Source organism: Balaenoptera acutorostrata, chromosome 13 (genome assembly GCF_949987535.1).
Source record: "Balaenoptera acutorostrata chromosome 13, mBalAcu1.1, whole genome shotgun sequence".
NCBI classification, from domain to species: Eukaryota; Metazoa; Chordata; class Mammalia; order Artiodactyla; family Balaenopteridae; genus Balaenoptera; species Balaenoptera acutorostrata.
Genome location: NC_080076.1, coordinates 57,433,442 through 57,454,066, shown reverse-complemented (window position 1 = coordinate 57,454,066; position 20,625 = coordinate 57,433,442). Strand labels below are relative to the sequence as shown.

The window sequence follows — 20,625 nt, the reverse complement described above, 5'->3', positions numbered from 1 at the left end:
CAGGCGGATTCTTAACCACTGTGCCACCAGGGAAGCCCTACATTATTACTTTTAAACACATATGATTGGTTTTTTTAAATGATTCTTTTGACTTTTCATTAATATTTGATACAGAGATCACTGTTGAACTGTCAGCAGTTTCTTTTTCTGTTTCTTTTTTTTTTGGCCGCACCCCACAGCTTGCAGAATCTCAGTTCCCCGACCAGGGATTGAACCCAGGCCACAGCTGTGAAAGCCCAGAATCCTAACCACTAGGCCACCAGGGAACTCCCAGCAATTCTTCGTACAAGAGATTCACTCTGCAAAACTACTGAAGAAGAGAAATATGCAATATGCTTATCAAGACATAATTCTAGTCTACAAAAACATGTAAGTAAATTTTTTCACTAAATTTGGTAGTCATTTATCAATATATCACAGAACTAGAGAAATCAGAAGAAATACAAAGTAGAAGATTCCTCTTTTAAATATCACCCTATAATTTCTAGCCCAACATAACGAATGGTCTTGTATAAAGTATAAAAGTGAATTACAATTATGTTTAATTATACCTAATAAAAAATTCAAATCTTCACCAGTGGAATATCAAATAAATAGGTCAAGGTACATAATTTTTTATTCCCACTAAAATGAAAACAGAAAAATGAAATGCTATGTTCCATTTCCACCAAGAATTTAACAAGAGGTTAAGAATAACTGAGGAGAAACACAAGTGAAAAAGATGTAAGCAAATTCTATTAGTAAGATTTAAATATGGTACTACACAAAGATATAAATATTTTCTAGTCCATGTTATTTGTTTTATTGGAGTGTGGTCTAAAGAGTCAGAATACTAGGAATTTATATTATCAGACATTATTTTACTTTGAAATTAGGCTTCCTAACATTAAAAAAATATAACTAATGTCTCTTTATTGCTTGTCACTTGGGATAGTGATTCTTTAACACTGATTTGATCTCTCTCCAAAATACTTAAATAGTATTTTCAGATACTCAAGTTATTGATGAATTCATAAATGAAATAACTGCTTGCATAAGGTGGAGAAACTTTACCTTATATTTAAGATAATTAATATTTTAAGGCCAAGTGTCCTACCATGAATTTTAATGCTGCTAACCTATCCCTAAACATATACCTGCTAAAAAGAAGCAACCTCTTTTTGAAGTCAAAAGAGGTACTATGTGTTCAAAAAAAAATGAGAAATAATATGAAATTAACATGTATAAAAGTAAATTTATAAATATAATTACATAACCATGAAGAGATGATACCATGAAAATGTTTAGCAGATATAACTGAAAAGACATTATGACAGTAGAAAAATGATAGAAATTAAAACTTTTTTTTACTAAAAAGTATTATGTGAAAGTTACATACTAAAAATATTAATCCTACCCATTTCATAATGACTGTAAGTAACCAAGTCATAACCTCAAAAAGTTAAAAAACTCAGAAGGTGAAACTTACCTTTCTGGCACTAATATTTAACACTTAATAAGTAGTAGTTTTACTTACAAGGAATCCAATCTTTCTTTTAGTTAATTCTTATTACCGCCATTTTGTATCTTTCTTCAACAAAACAGTTAAATGACTTCCAATTATAAAGAGAGGTTAAATATCATAATATTTTACCAAGGTAACTTTTATGGAGTTTTAAATTTTAAAAAAGGAAAACACACCTATTCAACAGGGAAGAAACAATCTTCTTTATTAACCTCACTGTATAGTCAGAAAGGATTAAAAAACACACATTTCCTGGGCCACAAAACTGTACCAAAAGTATTTCCTTATAAAATAACTTCACAATCCAATAGTCTTGGACTGACACAAAGACATATATTGACATACATTAGCATGAATTAATACACAATTCAAATGTTTTTGCAGCAACTTTCTAGTAGACCCTTATTCCCTTAATGAGGGAGTGTACAACTTCTTTAACCCCTTAAAAATAGTACTAAAAAATTACAAAATAACGTAAACATAGAATTAAGGCTGAGACTATATAATCTAGTATTAATAAAGTCAAACAATACTTATAAAATTGCTGCTGCTGCATATTATATATATATACACATATATATACAGGATAAGTCTTTAGAAATTTAAAATGCTACTGCTGTCACAAGTCCACCCATCACTTTAATGTTTTTCCATATATCTTAACATCTGAATTCCCAGATACCTGTGCTTGTCTACGTTTATTCTGAATTCTTAAAAGTTTCCCTGCATATTTACAATTAAATACCTAACCTCTAGAACTTTCCTTAAACACAACAGACATAACAGGTATGTTAAATAAATTCACACAAAAGTAATAAAAAGGTTTGCTTTCAAGAAATAGTTCTAGCATATTCATGATAAACATACTGAAAAATAGTACATACACTTTTCTTCAGGATTAATAAATGCTATGTGTCAGTTTTGCAGTCACTACCATAGTTGCATATCTCTGACACATCTGCAAGATAATGACAACCAAAGGGTATGATGACTGGAAGAATTCCAGTAAACCCATATTGTTCGGTGAGATTCACAAAACTGAATGGTTGCTTCCAGCGCCATCTGGCTAGACACGGAAATACATGTCTAGATACTTGTTATCATCCCCAGAAGTATTCGTCTGTAAGTCACCCTCTTGGTCTTCTGAAACAGAGCTGCAGGAGGCAGGGCATTCTTAGGGAGACCAATGGCCCCCTCTTCTGTCACCTCTCACACATCTGTTTTGGTTATAATCCTGATCAAAATGGAAAAAAAACACAGTAAATTTTAAGTACCAAAGTTTTCCTTTCCTGTAACTCCCTCATCAGACCTGGATGGTTAAATATCCAGTGGAACTATGTTCTACTAATTATAATAATTCTTGGTATAACAGACAATTAAATCCTTGTATATAACCACTTCTTTCACATGTATGCAACAAACAAACAAAAGCTTAACATAAAAACAGTAGTTAACATATACAGAGGAAGGGATAAGTAATTTGTAGCACAGTTCTCTGGAATGGTGTATCCCAGACCCAAATTCTGCAGATTTTTGCCTATTTTCCCCTTTCCTAAAATGAAATGATCATTTAAAAAATTAACAAGAATTACAATGCTCATTAGAGAAAAGTCACAAAAGAAAGACAAGCAAAAGGAAAAACACTTAAAAATATCCACAATTCCATTCACGTAGAGATGAACAGAATGAACATTTTAGTATATATTTATGCAGATATTTTCTTATTCAGATATACTTTATTTTTTAATAATAGTTCCCTGAACTGCCATCTCCAAATAGAAGACACGCAATTTTGATAAAGAGCTATTTTGTAATCTTTATTAGTAGAAAATCAATTAGAAAACTGAAGCCTCTACTGAAGAAAATGAGTCTATTGCATAGTATATATTGCTAAGTATATTTTGTTGATTCTAAAATCCACATTTTTCCACATTTAACATCTCTGAAATCTACCTTATAATGTCATGAGTTAATTTGCAGTGTTTTCTTTTAATGTTTCATGAAAAATCGTGTTTCTAATAATTACTGACATCCTACAGTTGATGAAATATGGTATATAATCCCTATAAAAGCTAACAATAAATATATAAATAGGTAATAGCCACATACTAATATAAATAACATATAAACACACACACATTATGTTACTATTTCCTACTACTGAATTTGTTTCCAATTGTATGGATGAAATATATCACTGTTTCAATACTGTTAAAGATACTTTAATTTCAAGTGCTCTAACATTTTTGATATGGTGTGATTTATGGAGAACAGGCAGAGACTGGGGCAGAGGCTGGGGATGAGGAAATTACTAATTAAACAGTGACTTAAATTTTAAACTGAAATTTAAAGGATTTTAAATTTCCCAAAGGTAAGCAGGATGCAAAAGGGAAGCCATAGGCTAGAATACACCAAATTTGCAACCTAAATCTTCTCACCTGCCACCACAAAGCTAGACGTTTGTTTTCTGTGTGCCAAAAGCTGTACTGACAATATGGTCTCTCTCTCTCTCTATGAAAACATTTACACTCCTCCTCCTTTTCTTGATATTCTACAGTTTTGCTATGAATTATCTTGGTATATCTTTTGTCGGTCATTGTGCTGGGCGTTCAATGGACCCTTTCATCCCTGGGAATTCTCTTCCACATGATTTTTCTTCTCCATTTTCTTCTTTCTAGGATTCCTGATAGTCTCAGTTGGTTCTCTACATCTCCTCTCCTTTCTCTTCACATATTTTCCCTATTTTTCTGGGAACTTTCCTTTACTTTAGTCCTTTGAATGTTTTTCCCCCTCCTCGCCTGGCTTCCCCCACCCTTAGTCCTTTGAATTTTTAAATTTAAATATAAACTAAAACTAAAAAAGAAACTTTAGCCCATACCACCTCTGAATTGCTACAAAATCTTAATTAACAAGATCCAAATTAATGACATCATTTGTAGTTCTGTAGAACTGTAAGGTCCTAGGCTAATTCAGTGCTGAGGCTGCAGGGCAGCCTCAAGAATATGTACTTTAATACTGCTTGACGGGAATTTCCTCACTTGGTCTTTTAAAAAACTGGAAAAATGTTTCCCATCTTCCATAAAAATTATGGCAAACCTACAGAAAAGCAGAAGAAATAATATAATAACATTTTGCCCACTCTTATTTTGATATGCTGTCACTTTTTTTTTCATCCTGTATTGTTTTAGAGTATATCCCAGACATCATGTTATTCAACTGGTAAATACCTCAGTATACATTTCTAACTGTATATTTATCTTACTATAAACTCTGTGATGCTGTTATACAAAAAATTCACAATTTCTTAATATATCTAATATCCAGGTGATTTAAAAATTTCTCCAATTTTTTCAAAATTGCATTTTAAAGATTCAAAATCCATATCCAAACAAGGTCTACAATTTGCATTTGATTGTTATACCTTTCAGTTACTTTTATTCTATAACAAACAGTTCATCCTTCTCCCTATGTTTCTTTTATGTCATTAATTTATTAACAAAACCAGTCATTTGTCCTGTACAATGTTACATTCTTGACAGTCTAGATTTGGCTAATTGCTTCCTGGTGGCATCATTTAACTTGTTCCTAAATTTCCCTTATTTCCTGTACACTTGGAGTTAAATTGAAGGCCCTTCTCAAATTCATGAGAGATTTAAGCTTTAATACCTTAAGGTATCTATTGTATGCAATGAATTAACCTCCTTCCTGAGCATCTAGAATGTTAGATGAACTATCCTGGGGAAAAGTCACCCAGTTTTCTGCAGTGCTTATTTCCTGCACAGAACCCCAGCTGAGAAAGGCTGACTGGAAGCTTCATTAGATTCAGGTTATTTCTCTACTGAATCACATAATAGCAAATATCCTGCTTTTTAATCAGTGGGTTCAGGAATGTCCGTCTGATCTTTCCATTATTATCATTACTATTATTTTTTTTCAGGCAAGGCTTTATTGGGGCCCCTCCTACAGCAGGGGGGCCATTATTATTAAGTTTCCCCCTCAACTTTTTACCTAATCATTTGGATATCCATTGATTATTATTCCCTAAATCTATTATTTTATTAGGAGTGGCCAAAATGTGTTTTAATTTTATCATGCTTCTTATACTTTATTCTTATATAAAGAACTTTATAAAGAAGAACTTCTATATAAAACTTTCTCCAATTATTTGGTTACTCTGAAAGTTCATATAAGAAAGAATGAACATGTCTTTTCTATATGAATATATCAATGAGTTGGTGTCACTATCTCACAATTTTTTTGCAAGATATTATTTTGGGGAGGGGCATACTATGGCTTCTGTCTACCTCTCCAACCACCTCTTGGGACTTTCTCCCTCTTACCCACTATATTTTAGACTCACAAGCATCTTTTCAGTTCCTCAAATATGCCAGGCTTGTTATTTTCTCAGAGCTTTCATACCTATTCTCCCTCTGACTGAAACCAATCCCTACATGGCTGGCTTCTCATCCTTCAGTTCTCTGTTAAAATGCATCTTTCCCGACAACCAACATCGTCTTCCCATTATTCTACATCACTTCATCCTTTGTTCTTTTTTTTTTAAAATTTATTTATTTTTGGCTGTGTTGGAGTCTTTGTTGCTGTGCGTGGGCTTTCTCTAATTGCGATGAGTGGGGGCTACTCTTCGTTGCGGTGTGCGGGCTTCTCATTGAGGCTGCTTCTCTTGTTGCGGAGCACGGGCTCTAGGCATGCAGGCTTCAGTAGTTGTGGCACGCGGGCTCAGTAGTTGTGGCGCACGGGCCTAGTTGCTCCGCTGCATGTGGGATCTTCCCGGACCAGGGCTCAAACCCGTGTCCCCTGCACTGGCAGGCGGATTCTTAACCACTGTGCCACCAGGGAAGTCCTATCCTTTGTTCTTTTGTAAAACTTAACATTATTCTATATTTTTACATATAGAAAAAGGTTTACTTTTTTGAATTGTCCTTCTGCACAGGACTGCAGACCTCCCATGGGGGCAAGAACCATGTCACTTTTATTCACCCAGCAACATATAGCACAAAATAATCAAATAGTTACTGAATAAATGTAGAATATGTAGATGGATAGGGCATAGAATACCAATTCTAAATACCACGGTCTCAAAGGAACTCCTCAAAGGTCAATACGAGAAACTTATTCAGGCAGAGTCTATATTTGAACCTTTTGAAATAATGTATAATAAATCCCAGTACTATGGTATGTTTCTGTGGGATGGCCTTACTAGCATCTATTCTGAAACAGACAATTTTCTTCACTGAGTTAGGATGCAGATGGCTTTGCTGGCTTCTTGGTGAGCTATATAAATGGTACCTGATTTTCCAAAATACATATCATAAGAAACTTTCATATGAGTAATGTACAAATGATTCTGCATATTCTATATTCTATACTTAGGTTGCTGATCCTATGAAGCAGAATGCAGTGTATTAGAAAGTTTCCAAATAATTTGCAAAAATCATTTAGAAAACTGGAGCATCCTAGGAGAAAATGATTACATCTTATCTTCATTATCCATCATCACTCAGTTCAGTTATAAAGAAACAAAATAATTCTGGTTCAAGGTGGGTAAAATACCCTCATGCTATATTTAAAGTATAAAGAGCCAAAACCTTGACAAACTAAGCAATCGTAACTTTCGGGTCATAGTAGACTCACCTATTTTGTCTTGTAGCTTCTCTTCTCATTCTCTTAGGAGGAATTGGACAGTCTGTCATTGGATGACGCAGTGAGTCATTACACTTACGTGTGGGAGTCATACCTGTAAAGACAGAAAATGTAGAAAATTAACCTTTAAAAGACTGGAATTATTATAAGCAATAAAAGTGAATGTCTTAATTTATAGAAGAGTAATTAATAAATAATACTGAGAATGCTTCTTACTACTCTTGTTGACCGAACAGCTTACAAACATTTGTCAGTTCACTTGGAGGTCAAGAGTGTCTGTAATTTAAGTTCTGGATCATTCACATTCTTTCTTCTTGTAGCTGAACTGTCTCTAATCATGAACACTATCTTCATGCAGAGAAAGATGTTAACAGAAAGTACAATACCTAGTTTTTGCTCTATCAGTTTGAGATTCTTTTCTTGTTCATCAAGTTCCTGTTTTTTCTTCTTCATATCCGGAGTGTGAAGGTATTCCAACTGCCCGTTAAGGTCCTTGTTCACACTGCCCAACCTGCACACAGCAGTGCGGTACTGCTGAAGAAGATCTGCAAAGAAACCAAAGACATTCGATTAAATCATATCAAAGCAGTGTTTTAGGAAAGAAGAATCAGCAACACTGAGTGTTGTTATAGTAACATGTGGGAACTACTTTTAACGTTCGATGTAAACAAAATAAAAAAGCACAGTTAAGACCCCAGCACAAGACTGGTACTGTTAAATATTAATTTTCTTCAGCCGCTTGACTTTAATAAATTTCTGTGTCAGGAAAGAGTTTTCTATATAAAAGCACTCTGAATTAAATCACTCTCTCAGTCAGTGTTTACATCCTGTTTGATACTCAGTATTCAATCTAACTCCACACAAATTTGTGAGAAGGGGAAGAATGCACTAAATATAGCATTATTAGAAAATCCCTGCTTCCCAGTACTGATGAACCTAGTGGCAGGGCAGGAATAATCATGCAGACGTAGAGAACGTACTTGAGGGCACGGTGGGGGGAAGGGGAAGCCTGGATGAAGTGAGAGAGTAGCTGACATATATACACTACCAAATGTAAAATGGATGGCTAGTAGGAAGCTGCTACATAGCACAAGGAGGTAAACTTGATGTTCTGTGACTATCTAGAGGGATGGGATAGGGAGGGTGGGAGGGAGGCTCAAGAGGGAGGGGATATGGGGATATATGTATACATATAGCTGATTCACTTTGTTGTACAGCAGAAACTAACATTGTAACAACACTGTAAAGCATTTATATTCCAATAAAGATGTGAAAGAAAAAAAAAGAAATCACTGCTTCCAACAGACATGATCATTACCTTGAACACAGCTTTCAAAAACACTCTTGGATACTTAATTTTCAGAAAGCTTAACTTCCATTACTTTGTTTAAAAATATATTACAGTGGTCAAGTTTGAGACTATTTATTGCCTGTTTGTATGATTTATTAGACACCAAAAATTAAATACATTGACTATACTTTAGTCCAGGGGTCAGCAAACTATGTAGTCCATGGGCCAAGAATGGTTTATACAGTTTTAAATGATTACATTCTAAATGGTTATATAAATATGTTCATAACACCCTCAATTTTGCCTCCTGGCTCACAGAGCCTAAAATATTTACTATCTGACCCTTTGAGACTCTAGTCACACAAAGATGATCAATATTCATGGGAATGGGCATACAAATACCCAAATGTTTAATAAATATATACAGTGGGTTTACATATAAAACTGTGGAAGAAATTATTTGAGTCAGGGTACACAAGATATGAGATATTCTATACTTAAGGGTCAATAACAGTATTTTTAAAAAACTATCAAGCATTCTGGGAATGAGAGAACAAACACACACCTGTGAACACTTATGAGAATATTCATATATTTAAATATGAATTCCATATGTGTAACTGAGTGATGACAAGGTCCTTATGTTTCTTAATTCTTTATGATTTATTGGGAACTCAAAGGTAACTAAAAATGTCTGTTTTCTGGTTTGATAGTATTTCTAATTTCATGTTAAAGTTATGTTTTCTATATGCATAAAATTATATTTATTTTGTATGTGAATGAGTTACAAAATTATGTTCAGATCCATATGTCAGGGATGCTGCCTAATTCAGAAGACAATACATAAAAATTTCAGGTCGCTAACGGTTGAAATCCTACTTCTTAACATAATAAGTTAGTTATGAGGGCTTCCCTGGTGGCGCAGTGGTTGAGAATCTGCCTGCTAATGCAGGGGACACGGGTTCGAGCCCTGGTCTGGGAAGATCCCACATGCCACGGAGCAGCTGGGCCCGTGAGCCACAACTACTGAGCCTGCGCGTCTGGAGCCTGTGCCCCGCAACGGGAGGGGCCGCAATAGTGAAAGGCCCGCGCACCGCGATGAAGAGCGGTCCCCGCACCGCGATGAAGAGTGGCCCCCACTTGCCGCAACTAGAGAAAGCCCTCGCACGAACCGAAGACCCAACACAGCCAAAAATAAATAAATAAATAAAGTAGCTATAAAATTAAAAAAAAAAAAAAAAAAAAAGTTAGTTATGAGGTTCTCTTACCTTTTAAATACTCAAGAAATAGTATGTTCAAAAGCTTTAACAGAACATTAAGTCAACTTGTTATTTATAAACTGAAAGATGGATTGTTAAATACTTCCCATGAAATGGAGCACTAATATTAAGTTCATATTTTATGCGTAAGGTGGACAGAAGCAACTTAATTTAATATGCCTTAGCAATTCCCAATTTTTTGTATATGAAATGTAATTTCTATTTACCATAGTTCTATAAAAGTCTTTTCTAAGTCATTTAATAAAATTTTGCCAAAGAGAAAAACTAAAAATTCATATTTAATTCTGTTTATAAATGATTTTAGAGCTCTAACATTATATGTTGTCTGAAAATTTTAATTATCTAGGAAAAAAACTAATGATGCTTTACTGTGAAAACAGCAAAATACTTTAAAATAAAAAATTAGGGACTTCCCTGGTGGTCCCGTGGGTGAGAATCCGCACTCCCAATACAGGGGGCTGGGGTGCAATCCCTGGTCAGGGAACTAGATCCCACATGCATGCCGCAACTACGAGTTTGCATGCCGCAACAAGGACCCTGCGTGCCGCAACTAAAACACGGCGCAGCCTAAATAAATACATAAATATTTATTTTAAAAAAGTGTAGCTTAAAATTAAAAATTAAATTAAATTAAATTAAAAATAAGTTCATGTAAAGGGACAAAAGCTCAAATTACAGTGTGTTTATTTCTCTATGCTACATATTAAGAAAGATTATTTCAGTGTATCCAGGGGTAGACTCTTCGGCAACAAACCAGAGCAGAAGTTCTAGTAAATTTTGTCACCTAATTTTTAGGTGACACATTGTTCACTGAGGCAGATCTGGAAAAATATATAGAAAAGGATAATGGAGAAGTAAATTATCTCAATTATGTAATTCAGGAAAAAAACATTTTTCTTTCTACTCTTTTGTGTCACTGTGCAAATGAACACATACATTGTCCTGAACTTGGCAAAGTTATCTAACTTTTTTTTTTTTTAAACATCTTTATTGGAGTATAATTGCCTTACATATCTAACATTTTTGAGGCTCAAATTCCTCATCTGTAAAATGAGGAGAACAGCAGTAAATGAAATAATTCAAGTGACAAGCTTAACAATGTATGTGGGACATAATAAGCCCTCAAATAGTAACTATTATTATTCTCTTGAAAATTGCTTATTCATGTTATCCACCTATTTTTCTATTAGTCTTTGTCTTTTTTCTTGATTTTTAAAGGTTGCTTTTAATAATAAGACTATAACACCTTTGTCTACCATATATACAATTTTCCCCAGTTTGTCATTTGCCCTTCCATTTTCTTCAAGGTGCTTTAAAATTTTTATGTAAACTTTAAAAAAATTAACTATAAAATGTTTTCTCACATGTGCCAGTACTTGTCTGTCAAAAAGCCCTTCTCTCCAAGGTGGGTGTTTCTATTTTAGATAGGCTGATCAGGGAAGTCCCTGAAGGTGTGACATTAAAGTATAGAACTGGAAAGAAAAGAATCAAGCCATGAACATATCTGGGGCAAAACCATTGTAGATAAGGGAACATTAAAATAAAGTGTTCCTTTCAAGATTAAACTTTCTTATTTCTATTCAACTGTGCTAAGAACTTCCTGAACACAGGTGAAGAATGGTGGTACTATAAGTTTTCTTTGCCTGTGCCATTTTGGGAAATAAGTAAGTTATTAGTTTCATAAGATGCCCTGAGTGATCTCCATATTTATCTATATTCTGCAACAAATTATATTTGAAATTCACTTATGAAAAACCTATAGGATGGAGTTAACTTTTTGAACACTTCTTCAGGCAATGGTCTGTATAAGTTTTCTTCCTTATTTAAGTCAATTTTGTTCATTTGCAATTTTCTAGAATTTAGTCCACTTTATTTGGACATGCTAAATGCATTTATAATATTATGAAAACCTAAGAAATCTCTGTATCTGAATGCATCCTTTGAGCCATTACTCCTATTGTATTTATTTTTGCCCAAAGACCATCTTTACGAATTATATATTCAATACAAGGGTTTTCTTTTTTTGCAGTCCATTTGGTTGTACTTGTTTCTTGAGATGTATTTTTTCCCTCCTCTAATTTGAGTTGAATTATTAATTTGTTTTTCTCATTTAATAATAAAAGCGTTAAGCCTGTAGGTTTACATTTGATCTCAGCCGTCTTCATGCCTCCTATGTATAATGTGTAATATTCTCATTCTTTTTAATATTTAAACTTTTTTTGACAAAATAGTTGTTTCTAAATATCCACTATTTGAGCTTACTTTGGGAGGAAAGGAATAAGTTATTTTTTAGTTCTGTTACTATCCTAAGTAAATTTTGCTTTTTGTAATTTGCAGTCTCATTGTAGCTGAGTAGCAGTTTGATCAACTGAATTTATGGCCATTTTTTGTGACACATTACCTTCTTACCTAAGAAGGTACTGGTATTACAACTTATTAGGTAGAAAATTCCTTGTTTTTTGACTAACGACCTGTCATGGATTAATGGTTTCTCGTAACAATATTTCTGTCTCTGTATAATCAACAGTTTTAAGAAATTTGATTATGTAATTTATTGAATCAAGTTAATTAACTTTTGGACCTCTAGTATGGAATATATCTGTTATCAAAATGAATCTATCTTTGTCCTTTTAGTGCCATTGCCTTGAATTTAACTTTGACACTAATACTGTTACTTGTGATTTCGTCTATTCAATGTTTATATTTCATCTTTGTTAATTCTTTAATTTTACACTGTATTGGCGTAGAAGGGAGTTTCTTATAAAAGATATAAAGCAGTGTCATGGAGAGAATAGGCTTCAGGTACAGCTGGCTCTGGGTTTGAGTTCTGTTCTATGGCTTACTGACCATGTGGCTTCTCATGTCATTTAAATTTCCACACTTCTCTCTTTACTCACTTTATTTAACTCTACTTCCTGGCACATGTTAAGCACTCAATAAATGGCAGCTATTTTTAATATATCCTGGTACTAGATTTTTAAAATCTGAATGTCTTTAAATGAAAGAACTTCATGTATTCACATGTTATTCAAGGTCTTATTTCTAATCATCTTATTTTACAACATGTAAATAAATACTCGTTTTTTTCTTCTGTTTTATGCTCTAAATTTATTTGCTCTTATTTCATTATCTCATATCAAATGCTATAATGCAAAACACGGTCTAAGCAAAATCAGAAGGCACTCTGCTTTTAATTGTGCTAGTAAGCAGGCAATTTTTGTGGTGGTAGTCTAGTTCAAAATTGCTTTTTCTCTGCAAACAATCCCATGATACACAAGGAAGAGTTTCCTCAAAGCTCTGTTCTATCTGATCCTTACTATGGCTGGCTGATTCCAGAGGAAACTTCTCTCTCCTAGGGGTTGTGGGCTCTGAGTCATGTTAAGAGATGCCCTTCTAGGTGAAGATGCAAGGAGCTCAGGCTGCTCAATGTCCCAGAGCCATCCTTGTTTTTGTCTTGGCTGTTTCCAATCTCCTTTGAACGTGTAATTTCCTCCACTTTCTTTCCAATACATTCCTGTTACACTTAAAAGTGGTCAAGCCTGGTTGCTATCGCTTAAAATCAAAAGTACTTTATACATATCCAGTAATCTTAAATTGTCTCATTGGATTTTTCAAACCGTTTGTCTAATATTTGAGTGCTTATTGTTGAATCATTAGTCTGTATGTGGAGTGTATCTTTGAAGATATTTACCAAGAAGAAAAAGTAACTGTTATATTTTTTAAGTCCTTGCATTATCTGTTAACTTTACATGTTTGACAAACCAATAGGGCACAGAAATCTTTAATTATAATCTTTTCATCCCAAAGATCTACAGATAAGGCCTTACTGTTATACTGACAGTCAGATGCCCAGGTAAACTGGAAATTCTGTCAAAAATACCTGTGCATTTTTAAAGTTCCACAGGTAATTCCTTTTAGTTTGGGATCCACTGCCATAAACTGTAGTGCTGGAGTGATAAGAGTTGAGGGTTTTTATGCTGATTCACTGCCTCTGACTAAATTGTTTTCTCTTATTTCTTATCAGTTTGTTTAGATGTTCACTTATTTTCTATAGAGAAGATTTTTTTCATGCATTCACTGCCATCATTAACAGAAGTATGAAACTCTGTATTGTTTATAATTTAAACTTTCTGTATATTATGATGTTTTGACATCTTAAAAAGCCTTTCTGGCTGGCGAGAGATTGCCTCGCCTGGGACGAGCCAATTCTTAGAGACAGCTAAGGGTCTAGCATGCCTCTGATACACAAGCTAACCAATCCAGAGCCAAGCTTCCTCTATCTGGCCCCTGCACCCCAAGGAGTAACATTCCTCTGCCTTAATCATCTCAGAGCCAGGTACCAGGCAACTAGCTAGAACCCATGCCTAGAGCCCAAAGACCACTCAAATTATTCAAGCTACTCAACCCTAAGCTGTTGACCTTGTCACCCCTTTGCTGCAGAGACCCCAGTAAAGGCTGTGGCTGAAGCACTCTCCTTGCTCCTGTCTTCTGCCTGCTGACCACCCTGGTGTTCTTCCATGTGGCCCCTGTGTGGCAGGCTGTGCCTCCTGTCCCTAGGACCTGTGAGTATAATAAACTTTGTTTTCCTGAGCCTCTCTTATGTCTCCTCTTGCAGCTGCACCTGACTATCTCATAAAAGAAAATATGGGATATCCTACCATCTTTCTCAATTACTATTTTAAACATTGCTGGGGGATGAAGTAATAACGCCAAACTGGATACTACCCAAATTCCTCAACAGCAGAATAATAAAGAAATAAACTGTGGTATATGTGCACAGTGGGATACTACCCTGCAATTAAAATGAACTACAACTACATACACAGTGTTGAACAAAGCCAGACACACAAAAAAGCGTGGATTGCATAATTCCATCTACATAAAGTACAAAAATGGGAAAAACTAATCTATGCTCTTTTAAGTCAAGAAAGTTGTTATACTTTGGAGAGGGGGTCGGGCTGTGACTCGAAGAGTCCTGAGAAGCCTTTTGTGGGGCTGATAATGTTCTATTTCTTAATACAGAAGCAGTGTTCATTTTGTGAAAAACTTGTATATTTATGAAATGTGCACTTTTCTCTATGTATATTACACTTAAAAAAATTAACAACAAAATGTGGTGTATACATACAATAGAATATTATTCAGTCTGAAAAAGAAATTCTGCCACATACTACAACACTGAAGCGCCTGGAGGACATTATGCTAAGTGACGTAAGCCAGTCACAGAAGGGCTAAGACTCTGATTCCACATACATGAGGCGCCTACAGGAGTCAATTCACAGAGACAGAAACCTGGGCAGTTGCCAGGGGCGGGAAAAGATTTCTGAAGATTGGCGGCAGAAGGGTGTGAATGTACTTAACACTAGTGAACTGTACATGTAAAAATAATTAAGATGATAAACTTTGTTATATGTATTTTATTACAATTTACTATATATTTTTAAAGTTAACAACAAACTACTTTTTGCTGGAAAAGTAGATATCCAAGCGTATTAGAACTATATAAAATTAAGAGCAAACAGGCTCTTAGATGATGGCCTGCAGGGGACCCTCCTGTACAGTATAAGCACTTCAGAGCACAGATGTACAGACAATTATACCGGCCAACTAGAAATAAGGGGACACAGCCTGCAGAAGGGAAAATGGGGGAGGGAGGTCACATGTCACACACACTAAAAAAGATATATCTAGATAGTTACCAACTTTGATACAAAAAGAAGTATTATGATTTGATGACATACTGGTTTCCTCAACAAGGAAATCTTTTATCTCAAGATAAGAATGAAAATATGAAGGAAAACCTACTTCCTATATACGTATTTTAAAACTATTTGGTGTAAGAAAGCTGGAAGTACTGGACAAAAACATCTTATTCATATCTGTTACTGGTTATGTTTTGATGTTAGAGTCTCAATAAACAAGGTCCAAATAAAGGGTTAAAATCAAGTGAGAAATTATTAAGTACTTATTTAACCTACCTATTTGTTCCCCTAAGATCAGGCACTGTTTTGGTACTGGAGCTCCAAAGACCATTCCCCGAAGTTTATCCATTGGAGGAGCTTTATTCTGAAGGCCCCCAAACTTTCCATTACTTCGAATGCGATCTCCATCTCTGGTCAGCAGTGTAGGACAGTGTGTAATTTTAACAACCTATTGTAAGTAAATGGATATTAATTAGCGAGTCTATAAAACTTATTTCCACTGCTCTAAGAAAAGAGAAATCATTTAAGGGTTCTGAGATAAGAAATGACATGATCATGATAGTATTTTCACAAAATTAATTACCTAGTGATGTGTAAGATGACTGGGGGAAAAAACCAGAGGTAGGGTGATGAATTAGACTACCTCTCAAGTGTTAGCCTAAACTAGAATAGTGACAACACAAATGGAAAAAAGTGAAATTGATGACCTGATTGATGGCTTGATTGATAAGAGGAAAGAAGAGAGAGGGACAAGCCAGAGACCTGTGTGCTTCTGAAACCCAAGGTAGTACCCAGCCTGTATCACTAGCTCAGTTTCCTTCTGTTAGACAGAAGTTTTCCAGATGACCAAAGGCTAGCAAAAAGGATATTACATTAGACTGAAGAGAATACAAACTCAAAAGCAAAGGGACAAATCTTCAGAGGACAATACTACGAGTTCAGTTGTAGGAGGAAAAAGAGCTGGTGAGTTGAGAATTGGGGGAACTAGAATTATATAGTAAAACCTAAGTCATGGAAAGGGAAGTAGAAAGTGTTAGTCAAGAACTAAATTCTTCAGAGAAGTCAGAGAATAAAAGAAAAACACTAGATTTAGTATTTTATGATCTTCAAGAATATTCTTTCAAATAAAGGTCTAGGATATACAAAAATAAAACGTTCAACTTCACTGGTAACCAGTAGTGGAACTGAAATAACTTGAAGTGGAATTCAAATGAGATATTTTCACTACTCAAAAATGTTAAAATACACACACACACACATACATACACACACACACCACACAATGTTGGAGAAAGGGTCTTCTTGTACTAATCTGCTCTGGGACAGCCCTTCTCAAAGCAAATGTGACAAGTGTTTAAAAGCTTAACAGTTAGGGACTTCCCTGGTGGCACGGTGCTTAAGAATCCGCCTGCCAATGCAGGGGACACGGGTTCGAGCCCTGGTCCGGGAAGATCCCACATGCCTCGGAGCAACTAAGTCCGTGCGCCACAACTACTGAGCCTGCACTGTAGAGCCCGAGAGCCACAACTACTGAAGCCTGCGTGCCTAGAGCCTGTGCTCCCCAGCAAAGAGAAGCCACGTCAATGAGAAGTCCGTGCACCGCAACAAAGAGTAGCCCCCGTTCGCCACAACTAAAGAAAGCTCACGCACAGCAATGAAGACCCAACGCAGCCAAAAATAAATAAAATAAATATATTTTTTAAAAAAAAGCTTAACATTTTGCATGACCCAGCAATTCCACTTCTAAGAATATTCTGAAAAAAATCATCACAGATGTGAACAATGTGCACTGAAACATCGTTTTAATAATGAAAAATATGAAACTTGCACGTTTCAATAAGTTACATAAATAAATTATGGCTCATCCACATAATGAAACAGAATGCATACATTAAGAAAATGACTAAAGAAGAATAATTTAATAACATGTAAAAACACCTAATCCAATCTAATACTGTGGATTAAGTAGTTTCTGAATTATAAAAGATTAAATAAAATACAATTTTTAAAAACGAAAAGCAATAGGACATGTAATAGAAAATCATGACTAGTATTTATTCTTTTAATATAATTCCAAGGTAATTTACAGATATTTTCCCATCAAACTGGCTACTTTCTATAAAATTTAAATGCAACAGAATGTCTATTTCAAGAAACTCTGTGGTGAATTCTTTGGTGAAACGAATCTTCTAGTAAAACAAACTATCACACCTTACTTTCTTAGTTTTGGTTTGGATTTGTATGTTTCCTAAAAGTGAACATTAAAAATACAGTCTGAATTAATGGACTATTATCATATTATTATTCTTATTAAATTATATTATAGTAAAATTATTCTTATTAAATTATCAAATTTCAGGCAATGTTTTTACAGATTTAGTACCATCTTAAATAACAAACACACTCAAATTTCTTGTCTATTTTCTTGTTAACACACTCACTGACAGTATGAGTTACAGGCCTCTGGTAGAAGGGACAGTTTTTCAATTCTCAAATGGCATGGAAGAAAGGAGAAATGACAAGTTGCTATTTAATGGGTACAGAGTTTCAGTTTTACAAAAAGAAGAGAGTTCTGCAGATTGGTTGTACAACAATGTGAATGTAATTAACACTACTGAACGGTACACTTAAAAATGGTTTAGATGGTACATTTTGTTATATGTATTTTACTATAATTTACCATTAAAAGAAACTTCAGTCCTCACTAGGCACTATATTAGGACAAAAAAGATCATGACAGCTTTTACAAATTCAGTGAGTGAACAACAGTGCTACAGTTCTGGGCAATACTTATTCACAACTGCTGTAAGGATTAGCAAGGGATGGAATCAACAAGGAGTTGAAGTAGTATAAACGGCATGAAGAATTTAGGAAGAGAAAACGATAACAAAGACTACTGAAACCTAACAATATCACCAAGAGATGTCATAAAAGCCTTTTCTTAGGAGAGCTTTAAAACAATATTTAATTGGTGGAGTGACCTCATTAAAAACTTTGGAAGCAAAAAATCAGTATGTGCTATTCCAGGTGTCCCCAACCCCTGGGCAGCACAGCAGAAGGTGAGCAGCAGGCAAGTGAGCAAAGCTTCCTCTGCCGCTCCCCATCACTCGCATTACTGCCTGAACTATCCCCTCCCACCCCACTCCATCCTTGGAAAAACTGTCTTCCATAAAACCGGTCCCTGATGCTAAAAAGGTTGGGGACTGCTGTGCTATATACCAATTATGAGGAACAAATGCTGTCCCCGCTTTTGTCATATATGCTGTTACTTAAAAAAAATTTTTTTTTGATGTGGACCATTTTTAAAGTCTTTATTGAATTTGCTACAGTATTGCTTCTGTTTTTGGTGGGTTTTTTTTGGCCATGAGGCATGTGGGATCTTAGCTCTCCAAGCAGGGACTGAACCCACACCCCTGCATTGGAAGGTGAAATCTCCTTTTTTTTTTTTTTTGCCTACATCAGGCAGGTCTTAGTTGCGGCATGTGGGCTTCTCTCTAGCTGTGGTGCGCGGGTTTCTCTCTGGTTGTGGCGTGCGGGTTTTCTCTCTCTCTAGTTGTGGCACACAGGCTCCAGAGCGTGTGGGCTCTGTAGTTTGCGGCACGCAGGCTCTCTAGTTGAGGCATGCGGGCTCAGTAGTTGTGGCGCATGGGCTTAGCTGCCCCGCAGCATGTGGGATCTTAGTTCCCCAACCAGGGATTGAACAAGCGTCCTCTGCATTGGAAGGCACATTCTTTTACCACTGGACCAGGCAGTCCCTGAAAGGTGAAATCTTAACCACTGGACTGCCAGGGAAGTCCCTCTTACTTTTTTTTTGAAGCTATGGATTGGTGTCTTTCATCAGTTCTTAAAAGTTTTCAGCCATTAGTTCTTCAGATATTACCTGTGATCCTTTTATCCTCCTCCTCTTGGCACTCTGATTAGATTTTTAAGAAATATTTTCTCATTCTATCCTTAGTGACTACTCAGCCTCTTTCTCTTACATTCCTTCTCTCTGGGCTGCAGTCTGGATAATTTTTCTGACCTATCTTCCAATTCACTAAATTCTCTATTAAGCTGTTAAGTCTGCCCAGTATTTAATTTTTATTATATTTTTTATTTTTAGATGCTCTATTTGACTTTTTCAAGTCTACTTGCTCTTATCTTCTTTTCAACACTTTCATTTCTTAAAATATATTATAAAATATATTAATACATATTTCAATGAATATTTAATATTTCTTAAATATTAATATTTATATATTTAAAATATACTTTAAATATTTGCTCTTATGTTCAATATGTTTTCTTTTCCACTTAGTGCTGAAGTTCAAGAAGGGTAATTTTCTTACAGTCTCTAGAAGCACTTAGGAGTTGAGATGGAGGGGGCAAGTTAATTTCTTTTGTTCAGTCTTATACTAAGGGGTTTAAGCCCTTTGGGGGGGGTTCCAGTTTATTGGGAAAGAGGTCTTTGATCAGATTCCCTACTTTGGTATGTCTTACCCTCTGAGCCTTTCAAAGGAGTGCAAATTGATGCTCAAGTTCCATTAGTTTAACAAATGTTCTTAAGGCAAAATCTGGCTTCACTGTTATGTTTATCTCTGGGTTCCCACCCTCACTTAGAATTCTTACTTTCTTGCCAGTTCATACAGTAAGATATATATCTTAATGATATATATAGCCAGAACTAGCTTTTTGAAATGGCCTTTTAGTTTACCTCTGCTAGAATTTCCTTTGGCTACCCTAGTTGTCTAGTCCATCTCTGCATAACCCTCAGTGCCTAGTGCTGTGCCTAGTGATATACTGGAGCCAGCATTTACTGGGTCATGAGAACCGGGTCTCCTGAACGCCTCATTCAATGACCACACGTAGGCAGCTGGAAGTCAGCTATGATATGAGTATTCACACTATGGGGGCTGGCAAAAGCTACAGATCAGGGTCCCAGCACCCCACTCTCCAGAGCCAGCTGTTCAACATTTAATAGCACCCCACTGTGTCTCACACACACTAAGTGTCCAAATAACGGACTGAACTAACTAGAATCTTCCAGTTATTACCCAACTTGTTAATTCTATGCTCACTAGTAAGCTTCTCATCTTCTCCTAATAGATTCCATGTTGTCATACCACTTAATGGGTATGCTTTCTAGCCTATAATTCAGGACATACAAGCATGCTAATCACCACCTGAATACAGCAGCTCCTCCACCCA

At 35.4% G+C, this 20,625-nt stretch overlaps 1 protein-coding gene across 2 annotated transcripts in view; it reads right to left on the bottom strand.

The window, feature by feature from the left end:
* Positions 1 to 1,683: 1,683 nt before the first annotated feature.
* SMCHD1 (structural maintenance of chromosomes flexible hinge domain containing 1) overlaps positions 1,684 to 20,625 on the bottom strand; it is a 133,606-nt gene continuing 114,664 nt past the window's right edge. For both annotated transcript variants that reach the window (XM_057526926.1, XM_057526927.1), the window contains 4 exons: positions 15,715 to 15,886; positions 7,552 to 7,710; positions 7,157 to 7,259; positions 1,684 to 2,738 (listed from right to left, as the gene is read on the bottom strand). In XM_057526926.1, the coding sequence (XP_057382909.1) occupies positions 2,714 to 2,738; positions 7,157 to 7,259; positions 7,552 to 7,710; positions 15,715 to 15,886 (459 nt within the window). In that variant the 3' untranslated portion in view covers positions 1,684 to 2,713. The remainder of the gene's footprint in view (positions 2,739 to 7,156; positions 7,260 to 7,551; positions 7,711 to 15,714; positions 15,887 to 20,625) is intronic.